Below are 21,532 nucleotides of genomic sequence, written 5' to 3' on the forward strand. Positions count from 1 at the left end.
AAGTTCGCAAGCATCAGACCTTAAAGGACTAGCTGAGCATTTGGAGAAATATTCTTAGTTAGACAAGAAGGTCAGTTTTACTCTAATGTCCGTCCATTTAATATGAAGCTGCAGCCAGTAGGCGTAGCATCACATAAAGGCCATAAGAAATGATTTCCCGTCAATATGTAGTATAATATAAAATGTATCGCCTCTTGTTCAAGAGCTTGTCGTCAACAGTGAGGAGGATGACAACGTAAGGGATGATGAAAGGTACGACTGTAGCAATATGACTACGAGAGTACATTTTAGAAACGCAGGCTACTAGCTAGTAGTTAGCTAACGTTCATAGGTGTCATTTACACTGGGTTCATACCCCTAACCCCTTTTTTAAAATATTTTTTTAAAAGATGTTCTGAAAAATAGCTTGCACCAAGAGATGCTAGCTAAGAACTGACAGCAATATTTACAGTACGCTATAAATTAAGGCTAAGCAACAGGCTATACCACGTGCAGGAAAAGCTTTATTGTTCATTAGATAGGTTAATAAATATATATAGAAACTGAAGTTAGCATGCTAACCAGTAGCCCTGGCCCGATTTGGTCCGAAGCTCCTGTGCTAGCGGTGTAAACAACCAACACTCCCCGGGTCCGGGAGCTCCCACTCCACACCCCTAGCTGCACGGCTAACTGAGCTAACTGAGCTAACTAGCTAACGTCAGCTACAGTCAGCGGTTACTCTGGTGATATGCTGCCCCCTGTTTGTTCAGACAGGTGGCTTATTTTTACATATTGCACCTTTAAAGGAGCTGCAGACCAGATAATAGATACTGTAAAATCAGATTGTATGGGCTATAAGTGAGAATAGCTTATTATAGCTGGAATAGCTACGGCAAAGCTCACCGTGTCATGCTCAAGTAGTTTCTGATGTCTCCTTTCTTTGTCCTCTTGGACATAGAGCAGTTCGTGTAGCAGGCCAAGCTGCTGTACATTTCTGTGATTGATTATCATGTGCCGGCCCGTGTGCAGGAGATTGACAGGGGTGGTATTTGTGTTTAATTGTAGGGAAATGTTTGGATACAAACTAATATTGATAAATGATTACCACCAATGTCATCACTGCTCAAGTTTATCAATCTTTTCATCTCTCAGCAAGAGATTTAATCGATGTATTTTCCAAAATGCCGAACCATTTCTTCAAATACTGAAAAATGTCACTAAAGATGAAATATAAACAAAAGATTCTGTATAAAAACAGTTCTCACACATGTGAAAATGTTCACTATGCTTCTGTTAAAGCTTGACAATATGTGTAACGTATTTACGAGTGTCATCCACAGACCTTTGTGTTCTCAAAGTCATAATCTATAGAGTATTGCAGCTTCCCCAGTTTCTCTTGCTCTTTCTCCTCTTCCTCCTTCTCCTCCTCCGTCAGTCCGGTCTCTCCCTCGTCATCGTCGTCGTCCTGTTGTGTCTGTGGTGTAACAAGACAAAGCGCGGTGTTAAAGGTCAGCGCACCGGGGATCAGAACACAGGGCTCCCCACAACAGCCAGCATGCCACAGACACTGGAGCTCCAGGAGTTTTTTTTTTTTGTTTTTACGTGGGAGATACATGTTTTGGTTACTGCTTACCTGCACAGCACCTAATGATAACAACCAGGGGTTTATCATTTACAATCAGTAACACATAAATACATGTTCATACTCTCAGCACGTCCTGTTCTCTCAGCGTTTTTCGGATCATTGGGCATTTCCTTCGACATGCTTGTGCAGTACAGCCAGAGTCAGTGGAGGCTTTGCATGCTAGTTCCACTAAGAGGGGTAATAAATGCAACGGCTTTTCCAATGAAATCAGATATAAGCATACTTCTCTTGTTTGTGAAAGGGCTTTGATTTCACCAAATAAACAAGGAGGCAAATGTTTATATAAAAAAAACCCCAAGGAACTAGCTCACAACAGCAGATGCCAGTGCATATTAAAATCATAAAAGGCAAATTAGACACGTATTAAGTGCGAGGAGATGGCTTTCAAATAACCTGCTGCTTTTAATCTGTTCTTTCATTAAACCCTACGATCACAACTTTCATATTTCAAAGATAAAATCTCAAAGTTTTGTAACCTACACGCCGTGTTTCACCTCTAAAATTTATGTGGCACCAAAAAAAAAAAAATGCCTCTCTTTTCAGCTCAACATTATTACAATAAATGGTTCAGGATTAAAGGGCACAGCCAGCTATTTGAATAATGTAGAGTCTCATTGCTGCAGCGTTATTATTGTAGTTAAATTGAATCCTCATTGCCAAGGTGACCTTGACTTTGAAATGTTTTTTCAGGCCATCCAGTGTCTCCACATCCTACCTCCTCCGTGACTGTTACAATCAAAAAAAGGACAGATTTGCGAGTATTTGGCTCGTCATGCACTTTGCTTCACGTCTCCCAAACAACCAACCATGCCCTTTATCACATGCACAGATTAATAGTGTTAACGAAAAAGTGTCTTGCATATCATCTCTTAGTCCAATACTTTCCATATTGGTGTGAGTTACAGTTACATTGTCCCAGGAACAATGCGTTAGATGGTTAGACTCTCCTCTCTGGGGGTTTATGGAGCACATCATAGCTTTCCATTGTTACATTCTCAAGCTGTCATAACAAAACAATCGAAAAATAAAAAGTTGGGGGAGCTAAAAAAGAAAAGAAAAAAAAAGAAAAAAGCAAAGGAAGCTAGGACTTTCATTCCATGAAACCCCCCTCCGCCTCAACGTGAGCTATCCACCTACCGTAGAGCGGGAGTCCACCACAGTCAAGAAACACGGGGCACACACAAGACAGACACAAAGCGGGGGGAAAAAAAGGAGGAGAGCAGAGAGAGGAAGAGATTCAACTCACAAGACACCAAACACACTACAAAAAGAGAGGCAGTCAACACCACCACCACCACCACCACCACAATTATGATGAGAAATGACACGCTCGTTTTCGGCTGGAGACAATAAATGGACACAAGTAATTGATTGCTTTAATTAACTGTCACCGGAGCTCAAAGTAATCTATGGTGATGTTAGCTGATTGGCTCGCCGGCTCCTCTGACATTTAACCTCTGATTTACTGCGCCTCGCCTCCCAAATCTCCCAATTTCTCATCCATTAGCTTTGATTGTAAAAATGTGCTTTTTTTTTTTCTTTGTGTGAGAAACATTCCACTTCAAAGTGCTCATTTTTCTTTGCCACCCGTTAACAAAAGTGTGCCATTTTTCACCACGGGGCCACAAAGGAATACGTCACACAGTTAAACGACCACCACAACGACACCGAATAAATGGAGGGGAAGAGAGCTCTCCTTGTGTCCTCTACAGCCTGGGCTACAAAAGCTGCTGGTGAAAGATCAAATTTGGTTAGCTAGAGACATCTTTAAAAGTGAGTAAAAAAAAAAAACTCAGCAATAAATGTCAGAAATAGCAATAAAAATTTGAATGATGAATTATTGTAGGAAAGAAGAAGCAAAACGTCACCCAAAACATCCTGTTACCCTGATTTTTCAGCATGCAGTCAACACAGGGCACCATACCTCGCCGCCCTGCATGTTCTTCATGTTGAAGCCATCCTTGCCCTTCTTCCCTTTCTTGTTCTTCTTCTTCTTGCAGCAGCATTTTTTGATTATGCAGAAGCAGCAGGTGAGGATGAGCAACGCAGCCACCACAGCGATGGCAATCAGAGCCCACGGAGGCACTGTGAAAACGACAGAAAATTGAGATTGACGCTTGTGTGTCTCGTGAGGTAAAATTAACTTCTCAGCAGAAAATGTAGGCGCGCTGAAACGTTACTCACGTGGGATTTTATCGATTTCATTCAAGAATTTGCTCTTGATCTCCTCGAACATGTCGTTTTTGTTGATCTCTGTGCCATTGTTGGAGCTAGGAGTTTCCGGCGCCGAGGTGGAGATGAAAGCCGGGGTGGGAGCCGTGGTCACGGTGGTGGCATGGGTCGGCCTGGCGGCCCCCGAGGCCTCTGGCGTTTTGAACAAGTGGAACTTCATTGTCAAAGACTAGGCGCAGCGTCCCTGAGACACACAGAGATCAGACAGTGAGGGAGGATTAATGACGCCAAACAACTGCAGTGTGTGAAGGTGCCAAGACGAATATTTTGTCCTCATTTGTATTCAAAGGCCTTCAAAGTATACTTTCCCCCCCAAGACCTGTGATTACGGAAATGTATTGAATTTTACTGAAACACAAAAAGATATTGCGTCAGTACCATGTACCATTGTTTCTTCTGTCTGAGTTGTCCTCTGGGAAAAGTCCAAACTGATGTTAATGTAAAAAATAATAAAAAACATAAATGTAAAATCAAAATTTGTTCAACATTTTTGGAAAATGCTTTTTTGATGCTTATACAGATGATTAGCTTAGTTTAGCTTAGCTTAGCTTAGCTTAGCGTAAAGACTGGAAACAGGACAGAACCAGCTAGAGCTAATGTTTCCCCCTGAGTGAAAAAAACAGGTCCACAAGGATCAGTAAAGCTCAGTGATTAACACAACGTATCTTTTTTGTTTATCATTAAACAAACTGTGATGTGAAAAAGGCAAGTTGTGGTTTTAGGGAGAGTTACTGTGACTATTTCTTGATAAACAGCAGTTTATCCAGCCATGTAGCGTGAATAGAGGGTAACACACAAGAATCAAGGAAGCTGTGTCAAGTTGTTAGTGACACTTAAAGGTCACATATGATAGAAAGTGAGATTTTCATGTCTTTTTTATTACAAAGCAGGTCAAGGTGGTATATAAATACTGTGAAAGCATCACAGGCCCAATCCACACAGAAATACACACAGCCTGTATTCAGGAACTGTGCCTCTAAATGAGCCGTCACAACGTCCATAATGTTGTGATGTCACAACTACACAGCCACGTCCCCAGCACGGTCATGTTTGCTGATGTGTGATGTGGAAAACTGTGGGCGGGGCTTGCTCAGGCCTCTGTGAGTGGGCCAATCAGAGCAGACTGGGTTTTTCAGGAGGCTAAAATGCGAAAACTGAGCATCCAGGCAAAGTGTGATTAAAGTTGCTGCAACAATGGACAGTATGAAAAAAAATATGTTTTTCTTTAAGAGTAAAGCATTAATTCTAGTAGACAGCCAAAACAAACACATATAACTTGAAATGAGCATAATATGGGATCTTTAAAGTTTGTTCAATGTCAAGATACACGTGGGTTTACCATCGGAGATGCAAACTGGGGCAAGGTGCATCAGCCCAAGTTGAAATTTGTTTAACTTGACCACAAAATATGGGTAATAACAATATCCATGACTACAGAGATTAAAGGCAAAAAAGAGAGACTGTAGGGAAATAACAGAAAGAATCTGAGTCTGAGCTGAACACAAACAGGTAAACTCCCTCACACGTGGCCAATGCTAACTAGCTTACAGCTAATGTCTGGATAATTGGCAAATCAGCTGATTGGTCCAAATCAACAGGGACAGCACAGACAGTCCAGTGGTCAGACTGGGATGAGAGCAAGCATATACATTCTTGCTATCCATTTTTTAGCTATAGTTATAGTTTATGATCTTGATGCTAAGCTAATCATCTCCCGACCCTTTTTCCAAACTTGAAACAAAGATGTGAGAATGAGAGCGATCCTTCAAGCCAAAATGCCAAATCTAAAAAGATAGATGAATCAGTGATGGAAAACAAAATTAGTTTCAGTCCCACGTAAAAGCGTTGCATGTTCTTCCTGATGTATTGCTGCTCCTTTAGTAAGTGACTAATTGATAAAGATGATCCCATCTGTTTGAGAGATGATGAGATCGAGAGCTGCAGCGAAGCCACTTTCGCTTCGAGGAAGACGGAGACGTGTTTGAGAAGAAGGTCAATCACAATCAACAATGTTCATCGTTAGTGAAACATTAAACAGACATAATTTACACGAATGAGCACAAATTCTCAACTGAGAAATCTCAAAGGATATAAAAGCCATGAAAGTTGGGACTAAACACATCCATTATGCTGACGATGTGAGTATTTACTGTCCGTGTGAAGAATGAGCAGACACTGAGGTGAGTGCTCCCCGTCCCTCTGAACACAGTGATCCACCAGAACTGAAGGAGACGGAGACAGAGAGAGATCTGCATCTTATCAGAGCTATCACAGAAACAGGAAGATCTCTAGAGGTGGATGGTAGCTCAGTTGGTAAAGGAATAATAGAGAAGGTCACCACAGGTCTACAGTATCATATCTGCCAGTTAGATATGAAGCTATTGTCAGGAGACGGCTAGCTGAGCTTAGCATTAAGACTGGAAACGTCTGTTCCCCGGTCCTATTCTCTCCTTGTGTTTTACCTTTGTTGCTCCCTGGTTTGTACTGGTATATTTAGTTTTGCTCTGCTTTTTCTTGCTTGCCTTTGATATATGGACTCCAGCTTTAAATCATTGAAGCTCACTCCTTGTTTTTCTACCTGCCTGCTTTAGTGTCTTGCGTTTGGGTCCTTTTTTTTTTATAAACCATAATACTGTCCAAAGCTAATATAAATCAGAACCGGGCTAGCTCTTTTCAGGGGAGTTAACATGTTCTCCCCGTTGTGGGTAACATGGATTTGAAACAGTTTTTTTTTGTTTTTGTGCTTAAGTTTTAGTCCTGCCTTCAACAGTTTGCATGTTGGAATAGACGGTCTTTACTTCTTCATGGTTATAACTGAAAACAAGCTGGTATGTAGTTTGTGCACGACACATTAAGACATCTATTTATTTGATATTTAATATTTATTACTTGGTATCTGGTAAATATGTCGAAAAAGAACTAAAAATGTTGCTAACAATATTTGAATACTTAATCCGACTATAAAGGAAGGGATTTCTGTCTTTCTGTCCACCTGTTACTCATATTTCTCAAGAACTGTTCATCTGATCTACTTCACTCATGGCAGCTCTGTTGCTGACGATCCAAGGAAGCGCAGTCATAAATTTGGTGTAATTCGGACATGCGACACGTTCAAGATCAGTACATTTTGAGTAAACAATGAATAACGCACTGTGCAGCAGTGATGGGTGTGTCTTCAGCGCTCTGGCTTCATGGCTCTGCAGACTGAAGCTGCGCTCAACACGCGATCTCATGGGGAAGTAGACGTAAACAAAGTGGAGTTTAGTGTGGTGCAAGACCTTGCTGTAGTAAGGCGCTGCAGCGTTTAAATCTTTCAGGATGAGAGGGGGAGTATGCTAGCTAACGTTAGCCACAAGGGCTGGGATGTTTACCATTGCTTGGCAGCACTGTCAGCTGCTCTGGGATGCCTCTCTCATCTGTCGTTGTGGTTCGACTCAGAAAGTACAGATGTAACCATCGAGATTTTAACTCAAGAACATTAACACAGTGAAACTGAAATGATTCATCAGGTAGCTGATTGACAGAAAATAGACTTTCCCTTGTTCCAGCTTCTCAGTTGTGAAGGTTTCCAGCTCCTCTTCATCTTTCGTAACTGTAAATTATATACATCCAGGTTAGGGACTTCTGGTCAGATAATGAGACCAAATAATCAGTTTGTCGCAGATAATTAGTAGTTGGAAGCCCATGGAGGAATAAACTCAATTCAAAGCTGTAAGCAGATAATTAGGCTGCAATTTATGTCTCTTTCACCACAATCAGAGACTAATAAAACACGTGTCCTCTCACTATGGTTCAGCTGTTCAATTCAATCCTCTGCAAACAGCTGACAAAGTCAATTTACCTCCCAGCCTCAAGTGAGCATTATATTATTTATTCACAGTTTTTCCTCCTTGCGTAAGTATGAGTGGCACCAGCAGGCTATTAGCATTTACTGCCGAGCACAGAGGTGTTGGCGATCTGGTCTAAATGAGACTTTTTTCCACACGATGCAGATGAGTGGAAGCAAATGACAACTGGAGCATCAATTCACTTCTCTTCGTCGTCATATATTCAGTTCTTTACAGCACACAGTATGGCGCTTATAAGAAAACGGTTGAGTGGTTTAGATTCTGTCTGCAATAGTATTTTTGCTGCAGTATGATACATTTCTGGGAGCTACTCGTCTGATGGGCTGGTATTATTTTCAGTGCTGAACACTGTGATTTGGATGCTGCCTTTACGCTGTCATGCCCCTCACCGGCTCAAACATAATGTTAAGAATAATTGGCAACTTGACAACAGTTTAGCTGTTCTGCAGCTATAATGTCTCTGTGTTTGTTTGTTTTTTGCTTCAGGGTGACGAATTCGAAGGAGAGAAGTGTTTTGATAGAAAAGGTCGTGAAATTTTTCATTCCTTGGCAGCTGAATATCGCTGCTACAAGTGTGAAGGAAGCACTGTGTGGAGGTACACAGGGTTAGGGCGTAAAAAAGAGAACAATTGTAAGATGAAATAGCAGTGAATGAAAAACTCGCCGTGTGTCTGATTGTGTGTGCGTGTGTGTCATTACAGCTCTCAAATGTTCAGAGCCAGAGGATTTCTGTTTCAGCTTTCTCTGAGAGCACTAAAGGAAAATGATCCGTCACAGTTTAAGAGGAATTTCAACAAGCGGGTGTAGGGTTTCACAGACGTAAAACACACACGAATTCATGTGTCGAATAACGCTGATACACGCTGAGCTCACGGTGCATGTGAGGGTTTTCTGTATCACAACATGAAAGTGAAGGATCAGACTTCTGTGTCGGCGTCCGACAAACACAATCATGATGTAACCTCACCTTCATCGTCTCACAGCCCGCAGATCGATAACTTTTGCATTCCAACATGTGTATTTCAGCACAGACTTGCACCCTTCCCCTCGTCGCAGGGCAGGATCTGTGGTCAAGTGCGTGCCATTCACATACAGTACAATAGAGGCCCGTGTGCTGTGGGCCGACAGATTATTGTTGCTAAGCAATCCTGACGGTGTCTATCAGCTCTCGAGATTGCCCACAACCTGCCTATGGCCGAGGTGACCAGCCAATCAAATAACCAATTGGCTCAAGGCCAGTGTCAAGTCATCGCCTGAGAGGTGGGCATGATATGAATGCAGACTGCTCGGCTCGGCTCTGCTCTGCTCTGCTGTGATGTGATGTGATGTATGATGATTATGATGAAAGTTTCAGCTGCAACACGGGTCCCTCCCCAGAAAATACAACATTCACATCACTTCTAACAAGACACGCCAGAAAAACAAATTCATGACGATTCCTGCTTTCTTGATCCAACTCGGGGAAAAAAACTCAACAGTACTTCCGTAACTTTACTGTACAAACGCCTTTGCTGCCATTCAAATCATTGTGAACGAGGACGGCAGCTGAATGCAGGCTACGCCGCGACACGTCCACAGCCCTCCCTGCTTGTTTTAGCTTAGTGTTTACCTCTGTGCCATTAGCACTCAGTCCTTATCTGCCTTTGATTTCCGCAGCTCATCACTGGCCAGCATCACTCAGCCACGAAGACACGGGCACTGACATCCTGATCACGAGGATATTCGGCCACAGAGATATTCGGTCACAGCAGTGTAGCATAGTTTGAATCACTTTGTGTAAGAAGATGCAGAGAAGATCCTCCGAGATAAGCCCGTCTTCTAGTTTTGACTGCATTCATGTCACATTACTGCACCTTTTTAACGTGTAAAGATCTCCAAAACAAAACTCACCGGTCAGATGTGGTATTCCCCTTCGCGAGGTGGCCCATCCAACATCGATAACTGTACGGGCTACAGTGCCTCAGAGCTGTGGCAACATAGTCTGATCTCTCCCATAAGCAGAGACTGCAGTCTCCTCTCACTTCTCTCCACTGCAGCACTACACCCCTCCTCCTCCTTCTCCTCCTCCTCCTCCTCCTCCTCCTCCTCTTCCAATGCACACCATCTCCCCCATTTTCCACCCTCCCATCACACACACACACGCCTCCCTACTCCCTCTCTGTCTCTCCCTCAATGTACTCATGCACGCAGCCTCTTTACCTCTTTCTCTCCAACCCCCCCCCCCTCTTCCAACCTCATTTGTGATGCTGCTCACACAGCTGATTGCAGCATGCCACACTTTGGTCTAGCATTGGAGGGCAGTTGTAAGAGATCAATAAGCACAAGGTTTGGGGTGAGAGGGGGGGGCGTCTGAATAAAGCTGCACAGATCAGGGATGGACAACGAGGAGGCAAAGGTAGGTAGTAGGAGGGGAGGCGAACTCTTCGGGGTGTGCTGACTTCACCCTATCAGCTCCAAATAGTGTCACAATGAGCTCATACGATAAATTGGAGCCCAATAATTGATCTCAGGAGTGCGATATAACCCTCTGGAGAGATTCTCCCTTGTTAAGCCCATTCAGAACAAACAACTGGCACCAGGAATGATTAGGTCAACTTGTCTGCCTTTCGCTGATCCCTCGGGAGACTCATCAATGATAATTGGAAGTGAGCAGATTGCAGAAGCATCCTCTCCGGTTACAATCTAACCAAAAAAAATGCAGCCCACGGTGTCGAGCTTCAAAACCGTTACATCACAAAACATCTGCCGTGCGCCCAGGAAATCTATGCATGCAGAGAAATGAGTAGAGTATCAGGCTTGCATGTGAATATCTGGGTAAATCAGCCTGGTTTTCTTCCTTCTGCACGAGGTTTTGAAAAACACCCCTCGTGTACTTCTGTACATATTTGAGCCCTTTTCAATTCCAGCATTCAATCTTTCTCCCCATCTCTTGCCTCTCCTCCTCGCTCTCCTTGGGGAAATACCTCTCTGTGTGCTCATGTTCAGCCAGCAGCTGTCAGGAGCCGGTGAGAGGTGGCTCCTCTCCCTTCAGGTTACAGTGCAATGAGCGTCTTCTTCCAGAGGGGGGCAGGGATCTCTCGCAAAACTGCTGCATCACAGAGCAGCTTTTATCCCCCCTGTACCAATGTACTGCAAAGTTATGCCCAGAGATACTTGTCTTACATGTGTTTTCAAAAAATCAAAATCAGTTTTCATCCGCTGAATGCTTTTAGGAGATGTTAGAGTGACACGGACTACTTTTTAAATCAAACACTTTGTACAAAAACTGTTCAAGACTGCCAAGGATTTCTGCTTCATTCAGGCTGGATATCTCACCCGCTTCTTTGTGGAAAAAAATTATTTTATTTCTTGCCGTGTTGAATGGTTTTCTGTCTCAGCAGATTCAGAAGAGTGAGGTCAGCGTCCTTACAATCAGCTAGCAGGCTATAAAACCTACCGTCCGTCGTGGATTTAGTAGACGGATGAGGGGACATGATGGGAGAGCTATAGATGAGACGGCAAGGTGAAGTTAGGAGGGTGACATTGCTGGTTTGGAGTTTGGCGATTAAGACGAGTAAAGACGCTTGAGAGACACGGTTACTATCTACAGTTAAATCTCTACACGAAAATGAACAGGCACTAAATCTGAAACCTCGGGTAGCTTTAGAGGACTCAATCTACATTTGGAGGAATGCGTTATCCTTGTTCTCAGTGAGAGAGGCCACATTTTGCCTGGCAACGTTTACTCTGATGTATGACGTGACAAAAAGCAGGCAGGACACAGCATAAAATGGGGTGTGGTTGCAAACACAAACTGTGAAGCCAGCGTTAACAGGCGAACAAACGGGTCCACAACAGGATTCCCTAAAAAACTTTTTCATCTAGGTGGTTTTACGGGATGTAGCAGTGGACACCTAAGTGAGCTCCCTGACGTCTCAGCCTGTGCTCTGGGTGGACGTTCATGAGGTTACCACATGGGAGGGTGAATTACATTTTGTAGATGAAAAAAAAACTGCACTTTGTTTTATTGTAGGCTACTCTAAATGATGACCTCCAGTGTTGTGTGAAGTACGCAAAAGTCACACTTGAGTAAGAGTAAAGATGTTGTGTACTACTTACATACTGATTGTGTAGTATTTAAGTGAAAGTCTGAAGTAAAAAGTAAAAAAATTGCTTCGAAATGTGGAGTGGAAGTACAAAGAAGCAGAAAATGGAAATATTCAGGTAAAGTACCTCAAATCGTACGTTACTTGAGTGAACGCCTTAGTTAAAGTGCATTAATGCAGAACAAAGATCCCTAATTATTACAAGCATGTTTGGACCTGGCATCTTCTGTTGTAGATTTTTGATGTGGGACATAATGTTGTCCATCTTAATGTCAATATATTTTAGCAGTGTTTAGCTATATGCATTTTATAGAATAACATAATGATCCGTTTGAGAATTTATCAAGTCAGTTAAAAGCCATTTGGGAGTCTGCAGCAAAGTCTGGTTGCAGTTGTAGCCGTGCCAGCAGCACAAGGAGCAGAAGTCGAAGTGTATCTTCCAAAATCGATGATCACAAACACATAAAGTCGATCTTGTTTAAAGTTATAATTAAGCATGAAGTCTACTTTGGCTTTCATCTTGGGATTAAGGAAAATATTAGGTAACTTTTTTGGCGTGAGAGAGGACGTGAGTCCCATTACAACCAAGCAGCATCCCATCTTCTCTTTTGCTTGTGATATTTTGTGCTGCATTTATATAAAAAAGGATTTAATCAAATGATGATTCTTCCATGAGAGCTTCATTGCCACCTGGAGCCTGGAGGAGATCAGCCCAGCTTAACATCAAAAGTTAAAACAGCTGGAAACTGCTGTCTGCAGGTCAGAAAATCCACCTTAATAATTAAAACCTCCTGTAACACCTTGTTAGATCCATACAAAAACTGAGGAAAGAGTGAAAAGGAGACACTGACCAAAGGTTATGTATCGGACTATTTCAGGAGGAGGATTTCATTACCTTTTCTCAGAGTCTCTTTCCTTGAGCGCTTCTAGTCGTTTTGACTTTGATGGCACAGAGTGACGGGGAGACTGGGAAATTAAATAAGTGCTAAAGTGGCGCAAAAAACTACTCAGGCCATTACACGCAGCTTCAGAGACCCATTTTGGAGTTGAGGGTCGGCTACAGAACAGCAGACTGGCTGTAGAGCTCATTGATCTATTGTGGAAAGTTCCTACAGTCAGTAATTATACAGTGACATTTAATGCTAACTACAGTGTGGCAGCACCCGCAGTAAATGTGCATTATTAGAGGAGCAGACTTGGCAACAACAATAACTTAATTCACTCAATAGAGGTTTAGGAAACAGTGAACCCAGACTTCATTGTTAGATAAATTGCAAACAGGAAGAGATAAATAGAGAAAATGTGAATGGAGGGGAGCCAAACCAGGCAGCACTTTCCTACAGAGAGAGTCGATAGACACAAGACGTGTTTTCCATCCTGGTCCTGGAGACTCCTCTGCCCCGCATGTTTTAGATGTTTTCCGACGTGAATCAAACGATCAGCTCCTCATCAAGCTCTGATAACGAGCCATTCATTTGAATCAGGTGTGTTGGAGCAGGGAGCCGTCTGAAACATGCAGGCCAGAGGAGCCTCCAGGCTGAAAAACACTGCTCAAAGTGAAATCAGATCTACTTTGCTTTGCAGACCGTTACGTGAGGTTTCATTATGAGCAATTCTGAGTGACTTTTTTTGCCAAAATAAGTACAGAGATTTCAATTTTAGTGCACTTTAGATGGACGGAAAGCAGAAAAGATGACAGATTTAAAGCCTTTTGTAGTCTCAGCGCTGGGTTTGTAAAAAGCTTTGTGGTACTGTTAACAGCGGTGTCTGAAAGAAGGTCGACTTTTTTAATAAATGCATCAATGCAGAGGTGAAATATGTGCAGGAATGACTCTTTTTTTCACTGGAATTAATAGCATATGTTTTACTTGCGACATATTATATATATGACCAAATAAACAGATTCAATAATTCATCAGTGAAATAATTTGGACATCATGATGTGAAAATCCTTAAAATAATCGAGCGATTTACATATAAAATATTTACATATTTTCAAACACATTTACTAATTTTGAGGTATTTGTACTTTACCTTGCTTGAGTATTTCTATGTCCTGCTCCTTTAAACTTCCACTCCAGTACATTTTTGATTTGATAACTTTAGTTACTAGTTACTTTTAAGATTACAATCAGCAGTTTGTTATCAGCAATCAGATTAAAAAATACTGACTCCGGATGTCTGGTCTGGTAATCAGTCGACCAATAGTGGGTCGATACTTGTATAATTAAATACCAGAAAATTACTTTTAGTGCTTGAGTACATTCAATATCAGATACTGCTCCAGCGCTATTCATATACTTTTACTCAAGTAAGACTTTTGGGTCTTTTTAACTCTGCCGATGGCATCTACAGTGAGGCTGCAGATCGCTACCAAGTGAACACCCCTCACCTCACCCTCCCCTGTGGTGGTTGCTAAAAACGTGAAAATCGTTGAAGGCCCTCTCTAGAGCCAGTGTTTTGTCTGTTCTGGGCTACTGTAGAAACACGGTGGACACTGGTAGAAGAGGACCTGCTCCCTCTGTGGATATAAACGGCTCAATCTAAGGTAACAAACACACAATGATTCTTAAATTCAGGTGAGTTATAGTAATAAAAACACAACTATGAATATTTTTATTCCACTTCTGCCCCTTAATCCGACAGACTGACTGGACCTTTAAAGTAAAGCTTTCTGAAAACAGTGATGTTTCATTACTGTGGATTGTAATCAGCTAATGTTCTCGACCAGGTTTTATAAATCACTACTGCTCTCTGACTCAGCAGCTTTGGTGCCTGGCAGAGTTTTGTGCAAGGTCACAATGCAGCTGCATTATTAACCAAGGCAGTGATAGTACATCAGGATTGGCTCACTCTGATTCCCAGTGCATTGTGGGATACTCCAGCCCTTTCGCTGGCCCTCTCATTCCCTCAAAGCATCTGTGAATGAGTAAATCTCTCCCTCTCTGTGTCTCTCTCCCTTTTTTACGAGTCGTCCTCTCCACAAAGGATGAGTCAGGCCCGAGGACTGCGCTGCGCTGGGACGTCGATGAAGAGCAACACAACCGCTATCAAAGCCCCAGATAACGAACATATGCAGACAACAGCTGCTGCCAACGCGCGCCAGTGCCCAGTTGTGCCGGGACATTTTGGTCGAGATGATTTGTCTCCTCTGAGGCAGCAGAGGGGATGTGGAAAAGACTGCACCCTCTCAGCTCCTGCAGGGAGTGCTGCAATGCAGGGGTGTAACAGAGAAACAGGAGGCTGGAAGGCAGTTTGTCCAACAGTCAGCTGCTCTCTCTCTTCCTCTGTTTCCTGCCGTGCCTCACTTCTTCCTCTCTCCTCGTTGCTTTAATCTTTTTCTCCGATCACTTTAGCCCTTTTCTGCCTGCCTACCACCTTCCCTCATACACATTTAAAGCACTTGTCGTACTCTGGCCAGTCATTACTGCAGCGTGGACAGCAGTAAACAGAGAGCACCATATGGTCGTAGTTGGCTCTGTGAATGAGCTGCAGTGTTTGGGTGTCTTGGAAGTAGCAGTTGGTCAACAAGGTGACAGTGTGTCTGTGTATGCTGTGTGTGTGTGTGTGTGTGTGTGTGTGTGTGTGTGTGTGTGTGTGTGTGTGTGTGTGTGTGTGTCTAAACACTGGGGGGATTTGTTATGGAGTGTGTTGAGTGGGTGGATGTCCGTCTGTGAGGAAGAGCTCTCGTGCTTTGACAGCAGCTTTTCATTCTTACTGAGATTCAGACATCACGATGCTACAGTGTCTCCAGGTGAAGGACAGGAGACTGTGACAGGTCTGTCAATGTCAACACGACCCTGTGAGTAAAGCCTTGACTGCTTAAAAAGGATGCAAATTAAAGGAACTGACCCCAAAATACATGATTAAGAAAGCAAACAAAGCCACCAAGGAGGGCTGATGGGCCTGCCGTGGTTTTAGTCTTTTGTTTGGATGTTTCATGTTTTATTTTGTAGAATTTATCCACTTCCTGTCTTTGTCTTTTTCCTGCCCTTTTCCTGTGTTTACCCATGTTTCATTTGTTCATTAGCTCATTGTATATTTAAGTCTGTCTTTTTCCTGCTCTCTAAGTCTGTTTGTCTGTTTTGTTCCCCATGTTACTTCTGTTACTTTCTTTATCCTGGTTGTATTTTTCTTTCGGTTTTAATTTCTTGGTGTTAATTTTTCTGAACATTTAAGCTCGCTTTTTGTTAATCTGCCTGACTGCCTTAGTGTTTCGGGTTTCGTTTTTATAAAACTATAACAGGGCCAACAAAACCCAATTATTTATTATTGGTATAAGTTGCAACCCAATCCAAAATATATGTTGGCAGCATATGTTTCTGCAAACCATTGCCTTAATGAAACCTTACATCTCTTTAACTTTCAACTTTACATTTAAGTTTTTAATTTATGTTGTCACAGCACTGTGCTGAAAGTCAAGTTAGGTTGAGGAACCAAAAACTTGGTTAGGTTTATAAAAAGGTCATATCAGGCTTAAGATACCTGGTTTTGTTGCTACAAACACAGCTGGAAAATGTTCTGATGTCTGGCTAAAAGGACCTAGTTTTGTTGGTTGGAGTGGCCCGGCCCAGTCACCAGAATATGTGCTGGCAGTCAACGTTTCTGCACATGATGCACTCATATTTGTATGTTTCATAGGCTTTGTTCCATATTGACATTTCTACAAAATGTGTCTTTTAACGTCTTTTAATGCACATTACATGTTAATTACCTGACTGTCGTATCTGGAGGTGGAGGGGATTGGCCTCAAGCAGTGGTCTCTCATAGGTTTCACACCACAGCCATGCCCTTCTCCTGCATGTACAATGCTTCTCTGATCTTCCCTCGATCTCTTCTACAACACACATTTTGACTTCTTGTCATAACAGGACAAGCACAAGTTGAACTGCTAACATTAATGACGGCTGGCAGGTGTTATTCTCGCTTATTAAATGTCTGCTCGGGTTGTAGTTTGGAGGTGTTATGCTGGAAATTGCAGGTCAAAAATGAAGAAGCTTGTCCCGTCGACAGCAACAACAAAACTGACAGTAAAGTCATAGAAGATTCAATCAAGCTTTGCTAATATGGCAGCAAAACACACAGCGAAGTTACTCATGCACCCAGTTACTCTCACAATGAAAGACAACACAGACTGTCCCAGTTTCCACAGGGGTTATGTCTTGATGCCAACAGAACAGGGCTTTTTCACGGTACACATATTTACTTGTCATAGTTGGAGCAGCACAACCCAATCACCAGAATAAATGTTGGCAATACATGTTTCTGCAAACCGAGGACATTTCTCCATTTTGCAGTTTTACGTCTCTTGAGGTTTAATTTCCTATTTTACCGTGACAAGGCTGTGTTTATTCTCTGGTTAGGTTTAGGCACAAAAACCACTTGGTTAGGATTAAAAAAGATCGTGCTTTGGCTTTAAATATCTGTTTTGGTCACCACAAACACAGCTGGAAATTGTCTTGTTAAAAATATCCAGTGGTTTCACACTTACAGATGTGAAACGCAGTCCTGAGTTGAGGTCATTGGCTTGGCAGCCTTCTCGCCTGTAACTAAGGTCAGAAACATGTAATGTGAACATGATGAGACACACTTTGTAGAGCTGTCAGTATTGCGCATTATTGTACAAGTGACCTTTCTTTCTTGTTTTTTAAATTTAGTGACTGGGGGATTTGATTCAGCGCTCCACAGAGGAGATAAAGTAGATGCTGTGTGAGTTGCCTTCTACTAATCCTGTAGTAATGATCAGTGTCTGCAATTAAAGTATTATGTGTGAAACACGCAGTCCAGGATGAAATGTTGGCAGTCACCACTGATATATTTTAAATTGTAGATGTCATAGGCTACGTGCCATATTGACATTTCCACAAAACGTATAACATCACGTTCATATTACATGTATAGGACCTGACTTTCATATCTGAAGGTGGAGATGGAGTTACTGGCAAGAAGGCTGCCAGGGTAGTGACCACCATTCGAAAATTTTGTTTCAGGTGTTTTTACGAAGACCTTTAGGACAATCTCTAGCTGTGTTTATGGCGACAAAAAACAGGTATTTTAACCCAAAGCATGATCTTTTCTGAACCCTGACTAAGTGGTTTTGCTTCTAAACTTAACCAGAGCGTAAGAACAGTGTTGTCACAAGGTAAAAATGGAAAATTGAACATAAAGAAACGTAAAGTTGAGACGTATCCGTGGTTTGTAGAAACATACATTGCCAACAGTAATTCTGGCTTTTTGGTCGGAAATATGTGGTGCTGAGGGTGCTGATGACAACCAGGACTGTCCACTACACAAGGAGGTCACACTATTTTTGAGAGCAGGTGAAGCTCTTGAAGTTACTACAAAGGAAATGCACGTTTTTTCCGAGACAAATTAAATCCTCTCACACACCAAATGTCTGAAAGCCCGTCCATCAGGAATAAGAAGTTAACCATCGACCATCAACAGATTAATATTAGCATCGACTTGCATCATAAAACAAGTGGAAAACATCTCTAGTCACAGGGGTATAACTCACAAAAGTAATTAACTGTTTAATAACGTTCTACTGAATTTCCCCTGTGAGTTTGCGCACATACATTTGCATAAAGGCAAACTATTATAACAATAACGCCCACAAACATTTCTCTGTGGTAATGAGAAATGGAACTGGGACAGAGAGGTGGACCTGAAAGCTTCACACGTGAAGAAAAAGACAACAACGTTTGCAAAATAATCATTTTCTTTGTTGCTCAACTGCATGAACAATAGTAACCTCTGCAACCTGCAAATATTACATACAATATGAATAGAAAATATTCTGGGTATAAATTTACTAGGAAAGATAAAGATGGCTGAGACACTAATGAACTGACTGCAGTCATGAAGCAGCCAACAAGGACACGGAAACAGCCAAATCCACCCGAACTGAACTCATGACTATCAACGACAGGACAAACTCTTTTGGGACTTTTACGATCCGTGACCAGACGAACAAAAGACTCCATAAAATGACCAATAATTTCAGCCCAGGATGAGCAAAAAAAAAAAAAAAGGCACCTTTCCCATCCCCAAACCAAATGTCCCTTCTTACCCGTCCTCATTCCTCAGTTGTTGGGCTTATTTATTGTTATTAATTAATTTAAAAGAATAACATGTATGGAAAAAAGCGCAATTGTGAAGGAAGTATTTAAAAATTAGCAGTAATACCGCAGTTATTGAGAGAAAACTCTATATGAATGGCCCAGTAGATTTAGGATATGTTCATGCAGAAAAAGGCATTATGAAGTACTTTGTAATTACTAATAGAGAGCCGGTGTGTTACTAATATGCATGCTCATAACAACTAGTTAATAATTAATATGTCAACCCTGATATAAAGTGTTTTTCTAAGGGTTGTTGACTGAGGTTATTTGTGGTCAGGAAAAAGTTTTCCTCTCACGGTACCTCAGATTGGACCGATCTAACGCTACTTTCTGTCTTATCCTTTCTTTTTATCCTCTTTCCACACTTGCACATGAACTGCACACATGATCAGGACTGAAGCCAACAAACACAAACATACAGACATGTACATCTACACACTACGCACACAATCATCTTTCTCCCTCCCGGTGCTGAAAATAGCCAGGCCGACTATAGCTCGGGATATTGGTGCATTTGGGTGTGAGCAGGAGGGAGGGAGAGAGTGACATTTAGAGACAGAGTGGAGGGGAGAAACAGAGAGAGGGAATACATCTCCCTACCAGTGAAGGATGTGTTGCCCAAGTGCACAGATCTGGGGCAACATGGCGGAGTTGAACTGAGTAAAGAGAAGCCAGAAGGGACACGAGTTCAGTAAGTAATTATCTGATCCTTCTGCACAGACTTCCTACATTTTTCTTCTCCTCTGGCCTCGAAGCCGTTTCACATCAGATTTTATTCGAGACGCTTGCTAATTAAACGGTGAGCCATTCATTTTTCTCACAAGCCTCTGAGCCTTATTAAAACACACGCAGAGTGACGTCCGTGCATTTGGAGGCAAAAACTTTTAAGGCTGCGTTAATAAAGTCTCTGAATACGAGAGCCAGATGTGTCAATCTTGACATCTCCCATTTTCTGCTCCAGCACATTTCCAAATCTGTCATGGGTGTCGTGCTGCGAGAGGAGAAGACGAATTGGTGTCATTAAGAAAGACCTTCATCAGCAAATCCTGAAAACACCAGTCTGTATTCTGCATCAAACGGCAGACGGATCCTCCTTTTTCTGTTACTGTGACCAACAGATCAATTCATCCAGTGTGATTCAAAATATTTAGTTAGAGAATAATATTTCTTTGCTGTTGATGTTAGTCCTGATTATCAAAGCTCTGCATGAAGTCAGCTGAGAGTGCAGGACTGATGATGACCAGCTGAGGGCACTACATCTACATTACTGTACTGTCACTCCCCCAGTATACTGGACATTTCTGTCCCAGTGGGAAACTTACTGTAGTTTTAACATACATTTCTACTTTTCACAGGGAATTATTGCACGCTCTACTCTCATCCTGACCCTTATCATTAACCTGTCTATGTTTTGGGGCAATTTTCCGAAGTGTACACTTTGGATTTGTACCTTACTGTAATGTGTAAAACAAAATAAGTAAGTAAAAATAAATAAATAAAGTAGACATATCTGGCTCCTAAGCTGCTAAACACTCCACAATGTTCACCAGCTAGTTGCTAACTTTGCCAGTCAACTGTTTGGTGCTGAGAAGGTCGAGCACGGTGGACTTTTAGACCCCTTTGACTGAAAACAGCTGCCTAATGCGGCCAAAAATGGCACTATTAGTCGTGTGGGAGGGAACCAAAGACTAAAAAGTTGTTGTCGGACGGTTTAACAATAAGCTGAAACTCACTACAAAGCTCCACAATGCCGAGGGGACCTGCAGATAATGTTCCCTTTCACATCTACATTATTATTACAAAAATATAACGTACAGCCGCTTCAACTTAAGGATTGCAACACTTGCTCCCCCACTGGCACTTTACATGAAGAGTGAAAATGCTCCTTTACCTCCTCTGATATCAGCTTCAGCTTTTATCTTCAGGGTATTGTTGCATGTAGCCAGTTCACATACTAAGCCACTGATTGTTAGCTGCTCAACCTGGTACTTAAATATATTAATTTGCCCATGAAGCACTCAAAATTGATCTCCTGAAAGCTATTGATCCTGCTCTGCTCCAGACTGCAGAGGCTGGGCTGAAACAGTCACTGAAGTCAATACGGTCACGTGCTCCTTTAGTAAATAAACCAAGTGGCAGACCAGTGCACCGAGGTGACATTACATAATGTTGCATTATCATTGTGTTTAAATACAGATCATGTTTTTCCACTGTGCTCACCAGCTAGTTGCTGACTTTACTTGCCATTTGGTGAGGAGCACAACAGTGTATGTCATTTTTACAGAATTTGTTTCTGTTTATTTTACAGATTTATCCAGTATTTTTTATTATCATTGAAGTGTTTGACCTCATTTTTAAGGTAAATGTATTGTTTTTACACGGGTAAACATCCTTAATTGGACATTAAAAAGCCAAAGAATTAACAAGATCTTAAAATTAAAGCTAAAAACAGTATTTTAACAATAGAAAATAACTTGTTTAATGATTTATTTTCTGTTATTTTGTTAGTATCTGTTGTAATATTACAGTTTTTTACAGTGCAGGTGGTGTACACTAAGTCCATTAGGCATTCATGGTGGATGGACAGTGTATTAGAGCTGTTGAGTGTGCAGGCAGTCT

At 41.9% G+C, this 21,532-nt stretch overlaps 1 protein-coding gene across 3 annotated transcripts in view; it reads right to left on the reverse strand.

Moving 5' to 3' along the window:
* LOC311255459 (synaptotagmin-2-like) overlaps positions 1-21,532 on the reverse strand; it is a 35,863-nt gene that overhangs the window by 9,434 nt on the left and 4,897 nt on the right. The window contains exons 1-4 of one of the 3 annotated variants that reach the window (XM_084349947.1): positions 9,595-9,713; positions 3,809-4,040; positions 3,549-3,709; positions 1,322-1,453 (exon numbers count right to left, since the gene is read on the reverse strand). In XM_084349947.1, coding sequence (XP_084206073.1) covers positions 1,322-1,453; positions 3,549-3,709; positions 3,809-4,016 — 501 coding nt within the window. In that variant the 5' untranslated portion in view covers positions 4,017-4,040; positions 9,595-9,713. Of the gene's footprint in view, positions 1-1,321; positions 1,454-3,548; positions 3,710-3,808; positions 4,041-9,594; positions 9,714-21,532 lie in introns of those variants that run through there. The other 2 variants (XM_084349946.1, XM_084349948.1) reach the window with 2 other exon arrangements.

This window comes from Pagrus pagrus, assembly GCF_965226575.1.
Source record: "Pagrus pagrus genome assembly, chromosome: 3".
NCBI classification, from domain to species: domain Eukaryota; kingdom Metazoa; phylum Chordata; class Actinopteri; order Spariformes; family Sparidae; genus Pagrus; species Pagrus pagrus.